Source organism: Anomalospiza imberbis, chromosome 25 (genome assembly GCF_031753505.1).
Source record: "Anomalospiza imberbis isolate Cuckoo-Finch-1a 21T00152 chromosome 25, ASM3175350v1, whole genome shotgun sequence".
Classification (NCBI taxonomy): Eukaryota; Metazoa; Chordata; class Aves; order Passeriformes; family Viduidae; genus Anomalospiza; species Anomalospiza imberbis.
The window spans coordinates 1,699,265-1,713,679 of record NC_089705.1 but is presented as its reverse complement, the minus strand read 5'-3'; the positions used below and the strand labels follow the sequence as shown (position 1 = coordinate 1,713,679).

The window sequence follows — 14,415 nt, the reverse complement described above, 5'->3', positions numbered from 1 at the left end:
TCACTCAAGATGCAAAAGAAGGAGAAGGAAGCAAAAGGAGGGAACTTTATTTCTGACTTTGCAATATATAGGATTTCAAAAGTGACAGTGGATTGGAGGGTGAAGCTGCCACCTCTCCAGCCAAACTGGTCAAACCAACAGTCCATCAATTCTCTCCTCCCACAAAGAAGAATGCACAACGATCATTATTTACATGAACAGTGTGTGAGAAATCCAGTGGAAATATGTAAACATCAGAAGTCATGGAAAACTTTTAAAAGAACTTTAAAACTTATAAAAGAAGAGGGTGACACTTATGGACTCAAACGTGCAGGGTTTAATGGCGTTTGGGGGGTTTAGTGGGGTTTGGGGGGTTTAATGGGGTTTTGAGTGGGTTTAATGGGGTTTGTGGGGGTTTAATGGGGTTTGGAGTGCTTTTATGGGGTTTGGAGGGGTTTAATGGGGATTGGGGAGCTTTATGGGGTTTGGAGGGGTTTAATGGGGTTTGAGGGGTTAAATGGCTTTTTTTTTCACCCCCATCTCTAAGGAGACACCAAAGGAAGAAAGTTGGATGTGGGTGATGCTGAGTTGCTCTGCACAGACCCTTCAGGTCCGTTCCCAAAGGTACCAACCCACAGGTTATTGCCCTAAAAGCAAGGAAAACACCAAGCTCCAAGCCCAGAGCTCTGACAGCATTCCCTGCCCCAGGCATGGGGATGAGATGGCTTTTAGGGCTCCTCCCACCCCAAACCAGTCTGGGACTCTGTGTTTGTAACATTTGGGGTCGTGCCTGAAGCTTCAGCTGTGATTCTGTTCTCCTGACAGAAATTAACCCCCTGATTTAAAGTGAATAACCTGAGGTTTTTTCTGTATTATAGAAAATTTCTTAAGGAAAAAAAAAATTATATATATATTAAAATTATATATAATATATAACATATAATATATTATATATTGTATATTACATATTACATATTATATATTATATAATTATGTATATAATTATATATTACATGTTATATAATATATAATATTTGTAATAATATATAAGTGTATAATATATTAATTATTATATCTATAATAAATAAAATATAACAGAATGCAATATGACAGACTATAAATAATAGAATATAAATAATATAATATAATATAAGTTTATAATTATATAGTAATATGATATATATAATGAATTTGTAATAAATATAATATTTCTAATATTATCATAAAACAATTCTATATTATCATATAGAATTATATAATATATAATAATTATAATATACAATAATTACAACCGATAATAATTATTGTATTATGTTATGTTGTGTTATGTTATGTTATGTTATGTTATGTTATATTATATGTTTTATCTTATCATATTATATCTTTTTTTTCCTTATAGAAAATTTCTTCTCCAGGAGCTCCTGGCGGGCAGGCCTGGCTGCTGAGGGGCAGCTCTGGGCAGGGATGGTGTTGCAGCCACCCCACAGCTTCCCTCTGCCAGCTCCGGCACACAACCTCAGGCCAGGCCGGGCTGGATGGGGCTTGGAGCACCCTGGGATATGGGATGAGATAGGATTTCCATCCCTCCCACCCCAAACCAGGCTGGGATCCCATTGAGAACACCCTGGGGGATTAGATGAGCTGGGATTTCAGTCCTTTTGACCCCACACCAGGCTGGGATCCCATTGAGAACACCCTGGGGGATGGGATGAGATGGGATTTCCATCCCTCCCACCCCAAACCAGGCTGGGATCCCATTGAGAACACCCTGGGGGATGGGATGAGATGGGATTTCCATCCCTCCCACCCCAAACCAGGCTGGGATCCCATTGAGAACACCCTGGGGGATGGGATGAGATGGGATTTCCATCCCTCCCACCCCAAACCAGGCTGAGATCACATGAGAACCTCTTGGGCTATGGAATGAGATGGGATTTCCGTCCCTCCCATCCCAAACCAGGCTGGGATCCCATTGAGAACACCCTGGGGGATGGGATGAGATGGGATTTCCATCCCTCCCATCCCAAACCAGGCTGGGATCCCATTGAGAACACCCTGGGGGATGGGATGGGATTTCAGTCCCTCCCACCCCACACCAGGCTGGGATCCCATTGAGAACACACTGGGGGTTGGGATGAGATGGGATTTCCATCCCTCCCACCCCACACCAGGCTGGGGATGGATAAGAACATCCTGGGGGATAGGATTAGATGGGATTTCAGTCCCTTCGACCCCACCCCAGGCTGGGATCCCATTGAGAACACCCTGGGGGATGGGAAGATAAGGGATTTCAGTCCCTCCCACCCCAAACCCGGCTGGGGTCCCATGAGAACATGCTGCACCCAGCTGAGTGGCCAAGCTCAGAGCCCAGCAAGTGACACCTTTGCTTTGCTGCTCCTGCTCTGACTCTACAGTTAAATTTCTGCCTTTCCTCCTCTTCCCAGTGCTGTTTCCCACCCTCTACCTCCATCCAAGAAAAGATTTCCTGAACAAACCAGTGGAAAAAATTGATTTTTCGCTTTGACTGTTCCCTGAGTTACCAGGGAAAACATTTTCTTTTTAACTAAACCAAAAATTAATGAGAAAAATCCAAATTTTCATGAAGATGCTTTATGGGGAGAAAGAAAAAAAAACAACATTTGCTTCCTGTGGAATTGAGGTTTTTTGTCATATTGGCTTTTAAGTAGATTTTAATGTAAGAATATAATGATTTCCAAAGCAAAAAGCACAGATTCCTTTCATTTTGCAAATATTTTTCTCTCCTTGCTGTTTTTCTCTCCTCTTATTAAGGAATGCATCTTTCAAGCAGCTGAGCTACCTCTTAAACAATTCCCCCTTTCATCTTGCCAGCATTGGGAAAATTTAAAAATCTCTTCTTCCTTAAATTGCCACTCTGTGTTTTGTCTTCTTTGGATTAGGTTTTTAAGCAGAAAAAGTGAGGGTTTTGTGCTATTAAAAAATTAAAAAAAAAGTTGTCAAGATGCTGAAAGAGACCTCGGGTATATCCAGAGCGGGGAGGGATTCAGCTCCTGGACCCAAACAACCCCACCCTGGGCATCCCTGGAGCGCTGTCCAAATTTCTCACCCATCCTTCATCTCCCCCACCCCACACTCTCACAGAATCATGGAATATGCTGAGCTGGAAGGGACCCACAGGGATGATCAATCCCAAATCCAAACCCTGCCCAGACCCCACAACAATCCCACCATAGGAATCCTGAGCTGGAATATCCACAGGGATCATGGATCCAGCTCCTGGACCCCCAACAACCCCACCCTGGGCATCCCTGGAGCTCTGGCATCCTTGGGGCCGTGCCCATTCCCTGGGGAGCCTGGGCAGTGCCCAGCACCCTCTGGGGGAAGAGCCTTTCCCTGAGCTCCAGCCTGACCTGCCCTGGCCCAGCTCCAGAACCTTTCCTTGGCACCCAGGATAGATCCTGGTGAGTGGGAGCGTCACAACCCTTTAGGCTACACCTAAACCCCATGGAAAACCCAGCAGAGAACCAAATTCTGGGAGGGAGATGGGGCCTGGTGCCTCTGGAGGGGATTTTGGAGAGCAGCTTTTGCTCAGCAGAGCTCTGCCCAGTTCAGGGTTTGGTCTCCATTCTTCCCAGCGTCCCACCATGAAGGGGTTAATGGTGTTTGGAGCTGATGGGTGACAAGGCTATCCTTGGGGGCTCAGAGGGACATGAACCCCCCCTCTGCAGTGCTGGTGAAGTCCTGGCTGAAAAACAACCAAAAATTCCACACATAAAACCCACTTTTTAATCAAAATATCCTTTACTTAGGCAGCATAAACTCCAGTGCACAGGCTGATGCTTGAGGCTTTAAACTGGTGTTGCAGGGAGAGCTGGGCACACCCAGGATAGGATTTCATGGGGGGCAGCCCTGCCCGTGGAGGGGGTTGGGATGAGATGAGCTTTAAGGTCCCTTCCAAACCAACCCAAAGCACACCATGATCCCGTGATTCTGAGATTCCCAGGAGGGCTCAGCAGTGCCTGCTCAGCACTTCCCAGTACAGGGGAAATCCAGCAGCCAAACCCCCAGGAGATGCTCCAGTGGACACTGAGTGGTCAGTCTGGCACCAGCAGCCTCATGGAAAAGTCTGAGCACCAATTTCTCCTGGCCATGCAAAGTAAACAGACTCAGGAAAACCTCTTTCACTCAAAAACGTAAATTACAGGAATTGTTTGCTTATATCTAGGAATGGAGCATAATATTCAGGCTGGGAGAGCTGGGGGTGCTCCCCTGGAGAGGAAAAGGCTCCAGGGAGAGCTCAGAGCCCCTCCAGGGCCTGAAGGGGCTCCAGGAGAGCTGGAGAGGGACTGGGGACAAGGCCTGGAGGGACAGGACACAGGGAATGGCTCCCACTGCCAGAGGGCAGGGCTGGATGGGATCTTGGGAATTGGGAATTGTTCCCTGGGAGGGTGGGGAGGGGCTGGGCTGGAATTCCCAGAGCAGCTGGGGCTGCCCCTGAATCCCTGGCAGTGCCCAAGGCCAGGCTGGACACTGGGGCTTGGAGCACCTGGGACAGGGTGAGATGTCCCTGCCATGGCAGGGGTGGTTGGGATTTTAAGTTCCCTTCCAAACAAACCGTTCTGGGATCCTGTGATTTCTGTTTAAACCCAGCCCTGCTCCACAGAGGTGTGTTCCCATTTCAGGCACTGCCCTGGGGTTCTGAGTGAGTTCACTGACAGGTTTACAGGTAATTTTGGGGCCTTTGTGCAGGGCCAGGACTCCAGGATCCTTGTGGTCCCTTCCTACCCTGGATAATCCCTGATTCCACATTTTATGTTAAATAAAGGAGCTGCCCTTGGCTGTCCCTGGCGCTGGAAGCGCCTTGGATTCTTCCTTCCCTGGTCCCCTCAAACCCCGCCTTTGGGACGAGTGCGCGACTCCTTCCAAAACAAACAAGAGAATTCTCAGAACTCATCTCAGCCGAGGAAATCCCCTCACAGGGCTTGGGGTCACAGCTGGGGAACTCTGCTGGTTCAACACAGAGCCTTTGTCCGGGGAGCAGAGCCCGGCTGGGCTGTGCCAGGGGATTTCCACAGGTGCGTCCCGAGGGAGCCGCACTTCCCGGGCTGGCCAAAGGAGTGGGGTGACATCAGCCCCGAGAAGCCACCCCAGCTCCCACAGCAAAGAACTGGGAGGAGAGCGGGGCAGGGAGGCTCAGAGCAGCTCGTGGGTGAGATCAGGTGGGGATTTTCTCCTTATTCATCCACTAATTAGCGGTCATGTTCAAATCTGATAAAGCAGCACCATTTTCTCCATTTTCCTTCAACCAGAAGAAAATCTTTTGCTGTTCAGGCTGAGGGAGGCAGATCTAGGGTTCTGTGGTGTTCCTGAGTGCCTAAAACCCCAAAAGAGGGGAGGGGAGGGGAGGGGAGGGGAGGGGAGGGGAGGGGAGGGGAGGGGAGGGGAGGGGAGGGGAGGGGAGGGGAGGGGAGGGGAGGGGAGGGGAGGGGAGGGGAGGGGAGGGGAGGGGAGGGGAGGGGAGGGGAGGGGAGGGGAGGGGAGGGGAGGGGAGGGGAGGGGAAGGGAAGGGAAGGGAAGGGAAGGGAAGGGAAGGGAAGGGAAGGGAAGGGAAGGGAAGGGAAGGGAAGGGAAGGGAAGGGAAGGGCAAGGGAAGGGAAGGGAAGGGAAGGGAAGGGAAGGGAAGGGAAGGGGAAGGGAAGGGAAGGGAAGGGAAGGGAAGGGAAGGGAAGGGAAGGAGGGAAGGGAAGGGAAGGGAAGGAAGGAAGGGAAGGGAAGGAAGGGAAGGGAGGAAGGGAAGGGAAGGGAAGGGAAGGGAAGGGAAGGGAAGGGAAGGGAAGGGAGAAGGGAAGGGAAGGAAGGGAAGGGAAGGGGAAGGGAAGGGAAGGGAAGGGAAGGAAGGGAAGGGAAGGGAAGGGAAGGGAAGGGAAGGGAAGGGAAGGGAAGGGAAGGGAAGGGAAGGGAAGGGAAGGGAAGGGAAGGGAAGGGAAGGGAAGGGCTACATGGCAGCTCCAGCCCTCAGCCCTGGGGCTCACCAGGGAAGGTGAAGTCCAGCCTCAGGCACCCATTCACTCATTCAGGAAGGGGCTGCACCAAGGCTCGAGGGAGATGGGGGTTCAGAACCCCAGTTCAGAACACCAGTTCAGGAGATCCCATGGCTGGGCACCTCCACCTCTGTCACATTTTGGTGAAGACAAAGAGGGAAGGGTTTGGATTCCTCTGAACTGCAGAGCGGAGCAGCCTATGGGGCACAGCTCTACTCTGAGCATCCCTCTGAAGTGAAGAGCTCTTCTTGTGGATGTGTGGGTTTTTTCCATGGGGTGGTGTGAAGGGAAGGTGCTTTTTAAGGTGGGAATGCCAGGATACTCAGATATTTGTTCCTCCAATCACAACATTACAGCCATAAGTGTTTTTTTTTTCCCTAAAGTAGGAAAAAAAGGACCAGTTTTCCAAAGAGAAAATGTAGTTTTCACTACACGTGGCACTGCTTTGGGGATGTCAGTTAAGGTGTTTTGCTTTATATATCTTGGTACTGTTTTTCCCACTGGTTGTAATTAACTAATTGACCAAACCAACTAATTGTCCCCATAGCAGCACAGAGGGCTGGGCTGTGAAGCAGAAGGACATGGATGGAGCATCCCCACCCCTCTGCTCTCAGGTTCCATCATGGGAATGGCAGCGAGCAGGGAGCACATCCCTGAGCAGACCCTGAGAGCAGCACAGACCCCACTCCCACACCAGGTCGATACCAATCTCTGGTTCCATGATGTCAGATTGCAGAATGGGCACCCCAGGGGGGTCATGAAGGTGACACCGAGCCACCAAGGAACCACAGCACTTCTCCTGCGGCGCTGCTGGCCAGTCTGACCTTCAGAGATCATGTTCCCTGCTCCAGACCACCACAGCATCCCTCAGGACATGCCCAGTGGATATTTTGATTGGCTCCTTAAGGAGCTCAGGCACTGACCTAGCTGTTTAATGGTTCTCTCCAACACAGCCCGAGGAGCCTGTGCAGCCTCCAGCCCGTCCTTGGGGTGTCAAATGACTCCAACCTCCCAGCCAAGGGCTGGGGCCATCTGCTCACAATGGGGATTGATCCAGCCTGACAGAATTCCATGATTTCAAATAAAAAGCTGTGGCTGAAATTACACATGGAGTGACCTCAAGGCACTCGATTCCTCTCCAAGAGGAATTTGTTCTTCCAACAGAAAACTCCGTGGACCCCAGCCCCAGTTTAATGTGGAGAACTTAAGGCAGGACCATGCACGTCCTTCCTGAGGCTTCCAGGCACCAGAGAGGCTGCAAGGGTCTGCAGAGCCCGGTGCTGGAAGGGCTGGGAACTCACCAGGAGCTGGAAATCTCCACAGCCAGCTCCTCCTGGGACCCCAGGGCCACATCCTGAGCTGGCACCACAAATCCTTCAAGCAGAGAGAGGGGAGGGAAGGACTTAGCCCCATACCCGGCACTACTGAGCCCTGATCCCAAACCCACGCTCAAGGAACCTCCAGGCTCAAGGAACCTGCAAGTGCTGGATTCAAACCCCTTCCCAGGGGGAAACAAAAGGAGCCATCCACTCCCAGAGCTGTGGAGGAGACACCTCCAAGGCAGACCAGGGGAGCCAAGCTGCCCCCAGCACTCTGAGGGGGTTCATGAGTTCCCTCCTGACAAGTGGGAATGGTGAAAAGAAGAAATTTGGCTTTTCTGGTCTTCCCTGAAAGCCAAGGAATAAAATTCCAGCTAGGAGGCTGGAGAGCAGCAGAAGAAATCTCAGAGATGGTTCTGGAAGTGCTCTGAGGGGGAAAGTGATGGGACTGGGGAAGCCACATGACTCTACAGAAGGAAAAGTGCTGAAGATGGCAGAGAGAAAGGCAAGAGCTCCAAGGAAATAAAAAATGATGGGAAGAAGGAACTAAAAGAGTTGACCTTTTGTGAATTTCTTATAATCTCAGTCCTTGGTTGAGACAACAAACTGTGGGATGGATACAAAAGCTTTGAAGCCAACTGGATACCCTAGAAGGATGGGCCTGGCCAGCAGCATTCAGTGTGAAACCAATAAATAAGGGGCAAAATGAGTCAAGGAAGAAATTTTTATAGGGAAAAAGAGCAAAATAAGAGAGTGAAATAATGTCTTGAAAATGGCTGCACTTGTTGTAAAAACATTTTCAAGAGATGGCCAGGAAAGGGAGTCTGATCCATTTGGGAGCTTGCAGAAGAGACCTGGCACCCTGTGGATTTATCTGCAGGAAAAGGTCCTGGCAGACACCTGGGAAGGAGCAGCAGAAAAAGGTCCTGGCTGCTGGGGCTGAACACCACGACACCAAAACCTTGTGGGAATGAGACAGGGAGCACACGGAGCAGCCTGGGAGCACAGCCTGTCCTGCTGGCCCTGGGCACTGCCATGACAGCCAGACACAGAATTCAGGCATGGAATTCATTGCTCTGACCTCCTGGTGTGTCCCAGCCAGAGGGACACAGGCAGAGCCACAGGGAGTTTAAAATTAAACCCAACACAGGTTCAGGATGGCTGGCACACTCCCTGGTGATGGATGGCACACAGCTTTGGTTTGTGTCTGCCATGCTGGACACGGCCTGAGTGTCCTCAGCCCTCTGCTCTCAGAGTCCATCCTGGGAATGGCAGCAAACAGGAGGAGTAATTTAAAATTTTTAAGAAATAAACAGCTGTCAGAACCCAGAATGTCCCTTGGACACTCTTGGATGTTCCGGGCCCAGGTCAGAAGCATTTGAGACCCTGGAATGCAGCCACAGACCCCTGTGGCTTTGAACCTGACCCATGGAACAATTTACCAACCTTGCAGGAAGAACAAGAAATCACAAAAGTTTAGATGTTATAGTAGAAGTAGTCACAAAGTGAAAGGAAGAATCTTTGAGTGCTGTACAGGGGGGTTTTAGGCCTTGTACAGAGGGGTCTGAGTTTTGTACATGGGGGTCAGAAGTTCTAAGAAGGAGGGATTTGGGTGTGCCCTGTCCTCTTTCCTTCTTCACCCTAACCTCCATGTTCTTGGTGATGTTGGCACTCACAGATTGGTTTAGAGTAGAAAGTCACTGTTCAATACAGGTGATGGGCGTTGGGGAAAAACCATAAACATTTAATACATAATGTATGATATAAAAGAGGGCACCAGCCCCCTGGGAGTCAGTGTGTGCCCTTGCCTGACTGCTGAACGGACCGCAGCAGTTCAGGGAGAAATCTTTTAGATAACACACAATAAACTACCTTGAGACTGGATGACTGAAGACTACTGAGTCTTTCTTTGGAGGCACGGGTTGGAGGAGAGACTTTTCCACCTTTCCGGGCCACCCCAATCAGGGAGTGAGCCCGGACAAACAGCAGCATTAGACCCTGACAGCGGCACAGACCCCGCTGTCCCTTGGCTGTGCTGGGACTGGGGATAAAGCCACCCCTGTGTGAGCACAGCACGAGGGGTGCAGCACTGAGGGCCCCCCGAGCTGCTCTGAGAGGGGCGGGGGGATTTTCAGTCATGGTAATGCTGAGCTCCTTTAATCAGAGCCAGGAAGGAATGCAAGAGTCCCCCTGAGCAGCCACAGGGACCACCCAGTCCAGGGGAACTGAGGTTCCCATGGGATTGAAGGGAACAAAACCCATCCCAGTGGGTCCCAGGGGTCCCATCTGCTACAGGAGGGTGACAGATTTACTAAGCCCATCAAATCTCTCATTCTGCTGCTCCTGAGTCATGTCAGGCCACAACCATGGCAGGGTTGGTCCTGTTTGGTTCTTTGCATCCCCCACTCCCTGCCCAAACCTGAGCTGGACACACAGAGCCCACAGCTGGGGCAGAGCTGAGTTTTCCTGACCAGCAAGCAGCTCTCCTCTCCCAAAGCACTGATTTTCCCTCTTGCTTTGCTAGTTTGACCATCTGCTAACAAGGTATTTTAAAATCAAAGCAAATTTCATCCAGTAACAACAGAAAAACCACAAGCACAGCCTAATGAAAGCCTTTTTCTAACACACAGAAACCAAGACCACCCAACAGCAAGGGCAGAACTGATAAATCCTGCTGGAAATTGCTTGCACCAATTTGGCCCCCTCTGCAACACCCAGGAAGGATGGTCTTTAATTGCAACCCACAGACACATTGCTTGTGAGCTATTTTTTAAAATTTTAAAGAAATAAACAGCAGCATTAGACCAGTGCCGAATTCCTGAGGCGCCCTCTGGATTACCTGGAGCCGAGGTTTAAGATACACATCAAATTAAGGCCTTGCATCCATTCTGGTTTGAGCTATTTCGGTTGGGTGGGATGGAAATCACATGAACAAAATGCTTCTTTTGTTCCCCACCCAAACCCCAGGCATCAGGAAAGACCTGCCCAGATCCTCCTCAGAATGGGAACAACCATCAGGAACATCATTTTCAGGAGAAGGCTCTGGAAAGATTGAGGAGATACAGAGTGCACCTCTGTCTCCTCAGAGACAGCTGCAAGATGGATTTGTGCTCTTCACTCAACCACCCACTCAGAAAAGAGATCCAGGTAACTGCTGACTTAAAGACAGCTCAAAAATAGGAAATTAATGCACTCCAGATCTGGAGGGCTGAGTTTTATAACAGTGGCTGTGGAAAATAAACTGAAATCCAGCTCCATCTGCTCACCTCCAGTGGCACCTTGCCATCATTGTAACAACTCGACACAAGTGTGAGACACAAGAAGAGAAATAAAATGAGACACTCACCCTCCTTCAAAGATCTTGATCCTCACTGGCTCCCCTCGCTTGGTCACAAGAGCCTCTTCTTCTGATTTTCCCCTTTTCTCCTCTTCCTTCTCAGCTCTAGTTATATCTTTTCGACCTTCATTAGAAAGGAGCGAAGGCAAATGAACCTATCTCCCCAAAAGAGCAAAACAATCCATGATTACAGACAGAATCACTGGCAGGCACACACAGAGCAAACAGCCCCAGCAGAGCCAGCGGCATCCCCAGCGCTGCTCCTGACACCAGGAGCTGGAACTGGGGCACCCCCCTAACAAATGGGGCCCTGCTGCTGGATTTGGGGCCCTGAGGGTTGTGGTGTATTTACTGTGACCCCTGACAAGTATTTTAATTGCTCCCTCCAGGTTATCCAGCTCTTGCCAACTGGAAAAATGGAGGATGAAGAGAAGTGTGATGGCTGGGGTGACTCTGAGCATGTGGGGGTCTCTGTTCCCAAATCTCTGTCCCTGGATAATCCTCTCTCTGAAATACACAGCTGAAAGATCTGGAGAGGAGGCATCTGCAGAATTCGTGCACTGAACCTTCGGGTTTCCCCCACATTCACACACATTCACACAAATTTGGATTTCAGCCACCCTAGCCTGACATAAATCAGTGCTCCTGGGTGATTTCCTTTCACTGCAACCCTGCTGCCAAGGGCGCAGCCCAGAGAAAGCCACAAAACCCACGGGAGAAAAGAATCCTCAACCTCCCCACACATTCCCAGGGTAAAATCTGCTTTTTCACTGTTAAATTGCCACTTGTTGAGGGGGTTTTGTGTCTAAACCTTGTCTAGCCCAAGGTTTAAGTCATGCCCTGACACCTCACCTACACGATGAACATTGTTTGTTATAGGATGGACCTAAACATCAAAGCTGCCTCTGTGGGTGGGATGAGGGAGAGCTCCCCACACCTGGAATGAAATGTTGGGATGTCCTAAATCCTGGGACAAAGCCAGGGAGAGCTCTTCACACCAGTAATGGAATAATGGGATGTGGCCCTCTAAATCCTAACAAAACAAGTGCAGGTGAGCTCTCCAACCTGGAATGAAATGTTGGGATGTTGCCCCTTAAATCCTAACAGGACAAAGCCAAGGAGAGCTCCCCACACCTGGAATGAAATGTTGGGATGTCCTAAATCCTGGGACAAAGCCAGGGAGAGCTCTCCACACCTGGAATGAAATGTTGGGATGTTGGTCCCCTACAGCCCAACAGGACAAACCCGGGGATCTCCAGAGAAAGGAAAGCAGATGCCTTTCCCCCAGGTCACTTCTCACACAATCACTCTGACATTCAGCTGAATCCATGTCCTGGATGAGGATCCTGGATCCATATCCTCACAGTATCTGTAATTGATGGAAACAGGCTGCAGGCAGCTGAGAGCAGTTTTTAGAGGGGTTTTGGCCTGCAGGCAGCCCCTGAAGCCTGAAGCAGAGCTGGTCACCCTTGGCTCTGGCTGGCAGGAGTGGCGGCTGCCCAGGTGACTCACCTGCCTCACCTCAGCCTTGTCTGTAGGGGGATGAATCACCCCAGCGGAGCCTCTTTGTCTCCCCTGGTTTTGGGGAAAGCCACAGAGTGAGCAGCTCCAACAGAGTCCTACAGAATCCAGTGGGATATAACCCAGCCCCCCCAGCTGCTGGAGCTGCCACGGGATGCTCAGCAGGAGGAGGGATGGACTCACTCAAAAGTTGCTTTGCAGAACTGGTGTCAAGCATTTCAAATTTGCCCAGGAATTTCAGGAGCTCAGCTCAGAGCGTTAAATGCACCCAGGGTTGCTCTCTGTCCTTGAGGCCAGATCAGCCCCATGTCCACACCATCCACGCACCCATCCTAGAAGCCTCCTGGGAATGGTCCCTGTGCAGTCCCATGTCCCTAAAAGTGCCAGGAATTTAATGACAAAAGGCCCAGAGCAAAACAGTGCCAGGAACCATTTGAACCATTTAACAGCAGGAATGGTCTTGAGCTGGTGGCTGTGGGAGATGACAGTGAGAAAATCAGCAGCAGGAGACACTCAGAACCCTCAAAAATTAAGCTTTTAGGGTTGTGACTTCATCTCCTGATAGGAGCTATGGGCTCAGAACACTGCTAGGGACAACCTTCCCAGGTTCACTGAGGAATACAAAACAATTGACTTGCTAGATGTAGCACGAGGTTTATTTATTGCAACTTTCGAAAGCACAAAAACATTGACAGATGAAAGGCACCAGAGAGCCAAAATCATACAGTCACTACTATCCCCTTTTACAATCTTGTTGGAATTTACAGAGAGTGCAAGCCCCAGTACAGTGTCACCCTACATGCACGCTGGAGCCCACAACCACTCCAGAATTCCAGAATTATCTGCTCAGCAAATCCCACTGGAAATTTAAACCCCAAGCCAAGGACGGAGACAGCACATACAGAACTACTGTTTGCTGCATGCATAACTGTACAAAATACCAGAGCTTTTTTACATCTCCTGGGAGGCCAGCTGACAACCTGGAGTTACATACAGGAGGGAATCTCGAAGGGAAGGAGCCAGAGCAGAGTTAACTGAGGGTTGGACTCCAACCCTGGAGTGATGCTACTGCTGCTGCACGTCCTGGCAGCTGCTGCTTCCCCACCCGTGTTTTAAACCTTGCACGGAGGATTTCACTCCCACTGATCACAAATTAGTGCTGTGCTTGGCAAGAATTCGATTTATCTCAGCTGCAGCTCTCAGGGGTTCTGCCAGCCACACGGGGAGGAGGGCTGGGTTTAGGATCTGCTGTTTCCCAGGTGAACTGGGCAGGGTGAACTCTTCCTAACCCTAACCTGAACCTGCACCACCAGGCAGCTTGGAGGGGTTGGTTGAGGGGGTTTAGGAGACTTCGGGGGAAATGCATGCAGTGAAATGTGGGTTTGGACGAGTGAGGGCTGAACCATTGCTGTTTAACCTTTCCCCTCAGGGCAGGAGGGTCTGGTACCTCTGGACACACACTGGGTGTGGGTTTTAGCACCATGGCAAAGAGCAGGGCTCAGAGCAGCACAGGCACTTCCTTTAGGGATTGAAATTGAGGATGCTACGGCACCACTCAGATAAAACCCTTGGAAAAATAGTGCATAAATCTCAGCGTGGTTATTGCACTGCTCAGGTAATTATCTGCCCCTGTGTCCCTAGAAATCTGTCTCTTGGATTTCTGCAGGAGAATGATGGAAATGCTGAATAGAAATAAAGATTTATTGAATCAAAGCGATTCTACTGTGTATTTAAGACATATTTATAAGCAGCAGCTGCAGCAGCGATTATGATAAATTTAATATTCAGAGTTCATTTCATGACACAGAAATAAAATGAATAATCCATCAATATAAATTGACTTGAGATGAATATCAAATTGCAAAATCTTTAGAGCGATTCTGTTTGCTAATCTACATGAACATGATCTGGATTAAAGGGATCTGTTTGGTTCAGCATTAGGCGGGAAGGGTAAAGTCTGGCTTTAAAATGAGATACATAAAATTAGGCAGCTTACAGGAAGGTCTTAAAGACTTCTGTGCCAATGTGGGCAATGCCTTGGGGGAGCTCTGCCCCTGGGAACACACTGTGAAATCTTAACTCTAAAACCAGGCATAAAATATCCTTAAATACCTGGAAAAGCAGGTGGACATCTCTGGACCAAACGGACCAAACCACAGGAGTGTTTAACACAATGTGTCTGACACGCTGAGGCACTTTTATAAATGTCACTGTCAGCCTTTGTGCTTCTTCAGGGGCC

General features: G+C 49.6%; 1 protein-coding gene and 1 long non-coding RNA gene across 10 annotated transcripts in view; one reads left to right on the top strand and one right to left on the bottom strand.

Annotated features, from left to right (window-relative positions):
• The window catches only part of LOC137462409 (uncharacterized), a 405,163-nt gene that overhangs the window by 24,161 nt on the left and 366,587 nt on the right, over positions 1-14,415 (top strand). The gene's annotated exons all lie outside the window — the stretch shown is intronic.
• Positions 1-14,415, bottom strand: part of HIVEP3 (HIVEP zinc finger 3) — a 253,756-nt gene that overhangs the window by 44,870 nt on the left and 194,471 nt on the right. For all 9 annotated transcript variants that reach the window (XM_068172672.1, XM_068172674.1, XM_068172675.1 and 6 more), the window contains one exon: positions 10,665-10,810. In XM_068172672.1, the coding sequence (XP_068028773.1) occupies positions 10,665-10,810 (146 nt within the window). The remainder of the gene's footprint in view (positions 1-10,664; positions 10,811-14,415) is intronic.